This window comes from Gastrolobium bilobum, unplaced genomic scaffold (genome assembly GCF_033153095.1).
Source record: "Gastrolobium bilobum isolate Gb01-03AN ecotype WA unplaced genomic scaffold, APGP_CSIRO_Gbil_v1 utg3810, whole genome shotgun sequence".
Taxonomy (NCBI): Eukaryota; Viridiplantae; Streptophyta; class Magnoliopsida; order Fabales; family Fabaceae; genus Gastrolobium; species Gastrolobium bilobum.
Window position 1 is genome coordinate 31,445 of NW_026899073.1, and position 9,986 is coordinate 41,430.

The 9,986-nt window shown below is 33.3% G+C and overlaps 1 protein-coding gene across 1 annotated transcript; it reads right to left on the reverse strand.

Moving 5' to 3' along the window:
* Positions 1 to 8,322: 8,322 nt before the first annotated feature.
* LOC133286964 (benzyl alcohol O-benzoyltransferase-like) lies at positions 8,323 to 9,986 on the reverse strand. Its single transcript, XM_061484503.1, has 2 exons — positions 9,442 to 9,986; positions 8,323 to 9,240 (listed from the first exon to the last, which is right to left on the reverse strand). Exons 1-2 carry the CDS (start codon positions 9,886 to 9,888, stop codon positions 8,323 to 8,325), a joined length of 1,365 nt encoding a protein of 454 aa, XP_061340487.1. The 5' UTR covers positions 9,889 to 9,986.

Below are 9,986 nucleotides of genomic sequence, written 5' to 3' on the forward strand. Positions count from 1 at the left end.
ATTAGTAGTAGAACAGTTACTCGAGGGGTTGTTGCTATTTTTTAGTGTTTTCATTGTCTATTTAAACTTTCAAAGAATAAAAATATCGAAAGAATTATTTGAACGCAAGAAGTCAAGCTTCCTCAATAAAATCGCATTTTTATGTATATAACATCTTGGTATCAGAGCCACACACAAACATCATGCATGGAGAAACGATTGAAAAGACTGGAAGACGTGATCCAATCTTTGTCGAAACAATTCAAGGAGATGTTTACCCAACTCTCCAACCAGTTGGACATCTTGGTGGCTACGTTGACACGACAAATAAGAGATCATTCAACGAACAATTTTAATAATAATCAAAACCATACACATAATGGATCGGGGTCGCATGTGGCTTACGCTCCAAGAAACTGAACTTTCCACGATTTGAGAGAATGTTGTCAAAGGTGGGAAGATGGGATACCACTAAACATGTTAGTTGTTTCATTAGTGACCTTTCAGAAGACATTAGGCCGATGTTCGGGCTAACAGACCTAATTCTCTCCTCGAAACTATAGGGCTTGCTAGACTCTTTGAAGCCCGTAATAGCAAGACAATTTCACTAGGGCCTTCACAAAAGAAGGGTCCTTCACCCCTTAATGCTAAACCTGCAAGCTCCAACCCTAACTAATCATGGCCATGACCGAAATGACACTAATCCACTTCGGCGAGTGACTTTTGAAGGAATTTCTGATAGGCGGCAGAAGGGGCTTTGTTTTTGCTACAAATTGTTGCAAGAAGTTATTTTCAATCGAGGCGGTGATGGAGAGATAGATATTGAAGATGATTCAATTACTTGATATTGAACTTATTCTTGAGGACAAAAGTTATTTTTATGGGGGAGAGAATGTTACGATTTTGTTATTTTATTTTAAATTATTCCTGTCAATAAAGAGTTGTTATTTGATTCAGTCTTTAGGAATGTTGGAGTAGTGGATCAAAAAAAATGTTGTAAATGTTACTAGTGGAATAGTTACTATAGGGTTTGTTGCTATTTGTTAGTGTTTTCATTGTCTATTTAAACTTTCAGTAAAATGAATAGAAGTATCAGAAGAATTATTTGGAAAAAAAGCACCGTGTACAATAGTCAAGCTTCCTCAATAAAATTACATTTTTATTTATGTAACAGGCACATGAAAGTTTCGTCATTCTTTTTTAAGCAGCCTCCTGCCTGACTCTTCAAAAATAATGCTAGCATGTAATACTAACTTAGCATATCCTCCAACAGCAACAGTAGTGTACGTTATTCATAAAACGAGATGTAACGATGATCCTATTCTTATCTATGCTTTCCCTTGGACTCCACCTTGTTTCGAGACCCCCCTTCATTAGTTTTCAAGAATTAAACAAAATGCTTTCCCATGTTCTCCTTTGGTGTATGATTGGTGAAACAGGGTAGTCATTAACATCCACAAAAATATGGTTATTTTCTTATTTGGATTTCAAGCTCAAATAAATGGTTCATGGGTTTATCTTAAAGTGTATTCTAATAATAGTAATAACATTAAAAGTATTAATAATAATAAAAGGAAATATAAAAAAAATAAATACTGCTCCTCGCATTCCTATGTGTTAATTTATTTCTTATTTCTTTGGACTGTCATTTCTTTAATTATAGCTACGAAGGCCAAAGAATAAAATTAGACATAATAGCCTTTTGTCTTTATTGCTGAATAATTTTGAGTAAGGTATAATAAATAAATCAATCAATAAATAAAAATTGTTTCTTAAGAAATACGTTAATTATTGTAACTAAAAAAAAATTCCAACATTTAAAAAATATGATTGCTACCATCTCTACACAGATGCGCTTTTGTTTTAGATATTTGTTTGTTTGAATTATAAGAATTATTTTATTTTATTATTTATTTTATTAATGAAGATGGACAAAGCTAAAAAGAAAAGTAAAACAAAAAAACTGTAACAGATTATTTGCGGATGCTAATGCATGTGGGGGAAATTAATTAATTAATTCGAATTAGAGTCTGCATGACAATCTTCCCGGAATTAATTCTTTTTTAATTTCTGTTCTCGGAAACAGAAATGGATAGAAAACTCGTTTGGTAAAACCAGCTTGTTTTTTTATTCCTGAGATGAACCGGTTTAATTTTTGTGCTGGGGAACAGAAAAAAGAATCAAAAAAATTCTGTTTTTTTATTTCCATGCACAAAATGAGAAACACTTATCTCTCTCAATCACTCTCCACCTTTACCATCATCACCACCACCACCATCATCCCAAACACGACTGCCGCCACCATCGTCGTCGCCGTCATCGTACCACTAGTGTCGTCCTCACCACCACGATGTCATCGCCACCATTACCACCGCCTCCACTCATCACTACCACCATACCACCGTCACCACCACCACACCTACCGTCGTCGCCGCCACCACCACCACCGCTATCACTGTCATCGTCACCACCACTATCGTCATCAACCACCACCACCACCATCGCAACCACTGCTGTCACCGCTACCATCGTCGTCACACGCCACTGCCACCACCTCATCGCCATCACTACCTCCACCACGACGCCACCACTACCATCACCATCACTGTCACCAACCACCACTACCATTTCCACAGCCACTATCGTCACCACCACCGTCGTCATTGTCGCTGCCGCCGCCACCATTACACCACCCCCGCCACTACCACTACCGCCACCGTCACCTAACACCACCATTGCCGTTGTAGCCACTGCCACCACCACCATGATGCCTTCACAACCACCACCACCATGCCACTGCTACCATTGTTGCCGCCACCACCCACCATACCCAACACCATTGCCGTCACCTCCACCACCACTACCATCGCCGCCGCCACCATTACCACCGCCATCGTCGCAGTCACTGCCGTCACAAACACCACCATTATCTTCACCACGTCACTGCCACTACCACTATCGTACTGCCACCACAACCACACCATATGAAAAGGAAAGTGATGATCCTGAATTTTTTTATATTTAATAGGAATTATTTTTTATCATATTATTTATTGTGTTATCAAACGCAATTCTCATTCTCGGAATAAAAATAGAACATGTTATCAAACACATTTTTTTTCTCAGAAACTGTTCCAAGGCACAGAAATAGAAAAGAATTATTTCTTTTCATAAACAGTGCTAGGGAATAGAATGGTTGTCACGCACACCTAGCATCCTTCATTTTATAGACATGGATGTGGATTCGTACGGAACCTTGTACATTCTACATATTTTTTAGTAAAGTCTACTTTCTAACCTACATCACTATTTTACATCAGTTTTACATCAATCCTGTATCATACGTCAGATTACATTACTTTATTATATATATTTAACATCCTCAAGTCACACACTAGTACATGATTCTTGTTTAGTCTAAAGTATATGCATAAGTCTCCATCCTGTCAGGATAAAATACAGTTACAGCTCCCTGATTTCCCATCACAATATAGCATTCCCAACGGTCATCATAAAAATAAACAGTAATATTCTATCCTTCTCCGTAAAAAGACAAGTTAGGCATATGGAAAGGTTAGCAAAACAAATAAAACGTAAGAAAATTCTCAGTAATACTGAGGTTTTATAATTATAACCACTCCAGTCGTATTAAAGGAAAATATATCATTCTCTCAAGTAATTTCATAAAAATGAAATATACCAGATATAATAATAAATAATAAATTGTGTAATATTTAACTGAAGCTAAACAAATGCCCAATTTCATAGGTATCTGCATGTGAAAAGTTCTGTATGGCGGAGCTCAAGCCATGATAAGGGTCCATTACCCTATCTATCTGATTCCAAACTTTTGTGGGTCAGTTCACAGCAGTAACATACAGTTAAAATTTACACATTCTCTTGATATTTATTTGGTACCAAATAATTCATCAGTTAATAATCAACTAAAAAAAATAAGATTTTAGAATAAAATAATAATAAAGCTAAAGGTAGGATAACATCAAGTAGAAAAGAATTTTAAGAAAGGAAACTGACGGAGTAACAATACCATTAAAAATCTTTTAAAAAAATAGTGAAAAGAAAAAAAATGAGAGAAATTTTTTATCTCTCAATATTACCTTCCTATCTCTTCTCCTTTCCTTTCTTATTGTTTTCTTTTCTTTACGTGGTTTCTGCCTTCTTTTTCTCTTTTTACTATCACCGGATACATATGTGTATATATAAGCAAGTGCATTGAGATTTTTGACTAGTTTAATCATTGCATCTAATTGGGTTGTAACTAAACTAACTAAAATTTTATTTAAATCTAACTAAACTTTAATAAAGTAATCATTACATATAACAAAAAAAAATCTTAACAATCTTATCTCTATTACATGTTGCCTGTCTAGAATGATCCTATGATTTTAATTTTTTTTTTCCATTGTTTGAGATAAAAACAATTTATTAAAAATGAAATGCTTCAAGTTTCCACCAACTTTCCAATTTCCTTTCACGGACATTTATTTCAACTAATGCTTGAAATGTAATATTTAATTAATCAATGTAATCTAATTTAATTTTTTTTAATTATTATTATTTTTATCATTATTATTATTATTATTTTCAAATATTACAACATATACCATGGCAAACTACAGAAAAATAATTCTCTCTAACACGGTCAAGTTAGTCCCACATGATAAACTTGTAAGTATGCAACCCAGGGGGCGTTTGGTTTAAGAATTTGGTTGAGATTGATAGGGAAATGATTCATGGGCATCTAAGCTAACCATGTTTGGTTGAAGGATTTGTCAAACTTTCCTACCTAAATCAGTTTCCTATCAAACCATGTTGCATATGTATCTCCCTCCATTTAGCCGGCGAAAGAAACCCAATGGCAGGATGGTATTATGAAAAGCAGCCTAAATTGGTCATACTGCATTCTATACAAAAGACGAACGAACCCTCACTTTATTTGCTTTTGCATATGTACGTTGGCAATTGAAAAAGTAGGTTACAAAAGGGTAGGATGACTGATTGAAATGATTTTGAAAAGCAAGGTTATTTTCGTAAAAGAATATTTTTTTCTCATCTATATTTAACCAAAAGCCAAACATAGACTTTACAAAAGTTACCTAATTTTCCTGGTAAAATTTTTCCCAACCAAACAACTATTTTTACATTTTCCTATCAAATTCACTTTTCAACCATTTCCCTACTAATCACATTTTCCTATGATTCATAAAAATTTCTCTTTAACCAAACGTCCGGCGGCGGACCTCTTTGAGTGCAAGTGCACACACAAATTTTTTGAAAAAATAAAATAAAATAAATTTTGGGTCATCAACAAAAATTACAGGACCCAATTTAATGTCTTAAAAAAAAGTCGACTCGTGATCCTTTTAAATTTTAAAATAGACCCATGTTAGTCCTTTTGAGGGATTAATGTGGTTCTTTTTGAACTTCAGATGACCATGATTTTTATTATCTGGGTCTATTTTTAAATTTCGAGGGATCACGAGTAGACTTTTTTTTCCTAAGAGATTAAATTGAGGCCCGTAATTTTTATTGATGACCCAAAATGTTCTATAGTAACAGTTTAGTTGACTCTTAATTATTTTTTATATTAAGTTAAAGTTTTTTTTTTGTTTATATTCTTTTGTATTTTAATATATTTAAAATTTTCTTTAAATTTTTTTTCTTTTATTCTTTTATTCTAAGTGTGCAGACATTAAAAAAAAAAATCTAGGTCCGCTATTTTCTAAGTATATGTTTGGTTGAAGTTAAAATATTGATGGGAAAATTGATTAAAAATACTACTTACTTGTAACATGTATGATTGGTATCCTTATTTCTGCAGTTACATAGGGTCAGTCAATCATAAATTGAGGATATTTTTGTCTGATGTTGATTGCCTATTTGCCATTTACCCAGTTAAATACAAAATACCACCTTCTTATTATCTTTCTCAACAGTGCAGTGGCTTCAATTTTTACACGCTTTTTTAATTAGCTATGCAAATAAGAAAGCAAGGCAAATATTTCAATTCTCTGAAACAAACATGGACGTATTCCTTTCTCAAATGTCAGATGGATGGAAAAATATTACAAAACCGTGATCCAAACGCCTCCTAAGGCTGAAAATTTCTTCACATGTTAGTTATGAGTTGGCAGGGTCCGCAAGTTGAAGTTACTAAGGCTGAAAATTTCTTCACATGCACTGAATTTTCAATGCACATGTGATACGTATTTTATTTTTAGCAAATTATTAATAAATAATTTATTTTAAAATTAAGTGAGAGAATAATTTGACCAAAAATAAAACACATGTCACATTATAAGTGAAAGATACAATAAAAATTCAGTGCATCCATAACAGTGACGATATTCTCACTAAGGTGGCATCGTTTAGGTCCAATCAAAGATCGCTTGCCGTGTATGAATAAAATATATTATTCTTAAATTTTATTATTTTTAATCTTGGAATTATTTGAATTCTTTAAAATAATTATCCATATATTCTTTGTAATTAAATTTTTTTAATTCATACATTTTAGATTCTACTTAAATTAACTATATAAATTTTAAATTTAAGTATCGTTTTCAAAAAAAAAAAATTTAATTTTTTTTTAAAATTTAATTAACAATTGATATATTCATAAACCGCCCAAAATACTTAAAAGTAATTAAAAAAACTTAGAAATGTAAAACTAGCAGGCCATAAGTCATTTTGTGTAATTTAATAATAATAATAATAATAATAATAATAATAATAATAATAATAATAATAATAACTATATGAAAGATTTTTGAGAAAATATTTTTTATATATTTTAACTTTTCAAAAAAAAAATACTTTGTATGTATAAAATTATTAAAGACTATATGTAAATTTTTTACACGAAGATTATGAATAGAAAAAATTTAAATAAATGATACATAACAATAAAAATTCATAATCCCCAATAAGAATTAATTTAAATTAAAGTCATTATAATGTATTACAATCATGAAAATAATATCAAACATATTATTAAGTTTTTAAAAGATAATGAGTGTCATTCCTCATATTATCTTTTATTTCTTCTATTAATCTAATGTCATCTTCCCCTATATATATTGTCATTATTAATTTTACACTCGTCAAATATTCTTACATGCGAGACCCATTACTAGCGGAAACCTTTTCAACACAAACTTTTAAGAAAGTATTAGCGTTGGAATCATTCCATTTTTCTTCTCAAAACTAGCTCTTACCAACATTCAATGCTATTATAAGAAAGAGAAAGTAAAGATTTGATTTTGAGAAATAGAAAAGTACTTCACAAGACGAATCTAGCATACACAAGGAGAAAGGATCATTCATATGAACAACAATTTGTCAAGTGTACACTAGCCAACTTTGATAGAGGATCATTATTGAAGCTAATTGTCAATAACTTACAGCTTTATTTTATTATATTATATTATATTTTTTTATATACCGACTCTAATTATCTTTTTTAGCCTAGTCGGTCCCTTGGGTATCCGCATATAAACTTCAACTCTTTGATTCAGTTATGAAACTAATCTCGAGTCGGAGTTTAGTTACAATTAAAGCTCTTTCGCCCTTCTCAAAAATGTATTTAGTAGTGGGAATCGAACTCAAATTTTTTATCCATTCTATTGAGCCTTTGATACCAACTGAGCTACACTTATCGAGTACAATTTTATTTTATAGTTTAGGCATATATATATATATATATATATATATATATATATATATATATATATATATATGACAAACCCGATGTATTGATTGTGAGTATATAATATAACCTGATAGTAAAGTCTTGCGTTATAAATATGCATAAGCGTACGTGTGTTAAGCTACTAAAGAAGTAATAATCCTAAAGAAGTTAGAGTAAAGCCTAATTGAAAATGAATTGAATTATTAATTGTGTCATAAAAATCCTTTCCCCTTTAAGATCAAACAATTCCATTGAATTGAGTATAATTGTATGTGTGATAGAATCTACTATATATCACGAATATCAATAAACCTTATTATTAAAATTGCTCAAGACACCTTTATTTAGCTTCTAGAATCTATTTCTTAGTTTAATTCTTATCGTACTGACTAGAATCAAAGATTTGGTAAATCTGTTCCATCCATGCCAAAAAAATCAACTTTAACACGCTGTATAAATAACACAATAAGATAAATTATTTAAAAATAAAAATAAAAACAAAATAATTAAACATCATTTAATACTTATGAGAAGTTAAATTCTCATAAGTTTTTATTTATACATAATATTTTTTTCATGACAAACTAAAATTTTCTTGAGCCTTCCAATGTGTTACAGTTTCAGCCACAAAACTATAAGCTAGACATGATTCTAAGATCACTCATTGTAGATCGGTTTTGGTCCCCAAGCATGTCCTCAAACTCTTTAGCAAAGCTTTTCATAGCTTTTGCTGGCAAGCAAATTGGCAATATTATACCTTCTTCTCCTCTTGCGTTCTTGTGAGGAACGAGAAAAGTTACTCCAGGAAAGGCCCCAGCCCCACCTTTGGCCAGTCCACCATACACTGCCTTACCCCATCCAAAATCAACTTCTCTAAACCGAGCACGTGTCAAATCTGACACTATACATGAGTTTACAGTCGTAAATAAGCATCGACCCTTAGTCACCATTAGATCTGCCACAGAATGCACATATTCTTCTGTTACCTCAGCTTTTACTTTCTTTATTAATTCCAGTGCATACCCAAAGCTAAGCTTCCCTGCAGTTGTGACCGCCGTCGGGTATGCAATAGCGTTGCCATAATAACCATCAGGTAATGGAGGGTTAAACCTAGCACGTGCATTGGCCATGCACATCAACCGAACCTCCACCTCTTGCTTTAGTTGCAATGCTTTTGTACGGCAGCACCAGAACCATGCCGTTATAACATCAAATGTGGTGCATTTTCGAAGGTGAAGGGGAACCAAGCGACGAATGGCAGCTATCTCGATGGGTCCAAAGAAGAAAGATCGATGAACGATGTCGTCCTCGTATGAATTGATGGTATCATTAGATGGCACTCGTTCATATTCACGATGATTGCATGTAATGCGTGGTGGATCTCTAGCCATTAAGAGCTCTCTACACCACACCGGTTGAATGGAAGGTTCGCATGCACCCCTTGCCATTTCACCCATGCAGTTCATGAACTGTTTTATACCAGCTCCGTCGCTCATGGTGTGGTTCAAGCGCGAGGCCACAATAAAACCACCGCACTTAAGGCGCGTGACCTGTCATTAAAAATCCAACGTCAAGAAAACATCCTTTAGTCTATGTATATGTATATATAGTATATATACGTGTTACATATTTAATCTATATATTGTAGTGTAATTTAGGTCTTCAAAAGATTCACGTGGTTTTTGTATGTCTTCGTTTTTCAGAACGAAGAAGTTGATAAGTGAATTATCAATTATATATGTGTATTATACCTGTATGACTAGAAGGGGATAGTTAATGATTTCTTCTGGGTTTTGAACATCGTAAAAGAGTTGGTGGAAGCATGGGAATGGAGGTTGAGGAGCTTCACCAAATTGATCAAGTGTCACGTCAGCATCAGCCTCAACGAACAAGACTCCCTCTCCAGTACAATCCACCATTAATTTGCGGCCAGGCCCTTCCTTAAGCCTACCTGCAAAAGGGTAGTAGAACACAAGTGTTTGTGATAGTGCTTTTCTAATGACTTCAACAGGGTCTTTCCCTGCCATGGATGGTTCGTTGCGATATATATGTATCAATGGAGCTAGGAAACGGAAGCCTTCTTGATCATCTATGTCGGATAGTAGTTTAACTTCATGTGGAGTAGGAATAGCTGGAGTCACCAGCTCCGGTTGGCGCCTCCGCACTGTAAACAATAGAGAGGGAGGTAGTGAAGCCATGTTATCAGAAAATGGGGATTGCTGATGAAGAAAGAACGAAAGAGATTTAATAAATGCTGTATTTAGTTTGAGTGAGTGAGTGGAGCAATGGCTTCCAG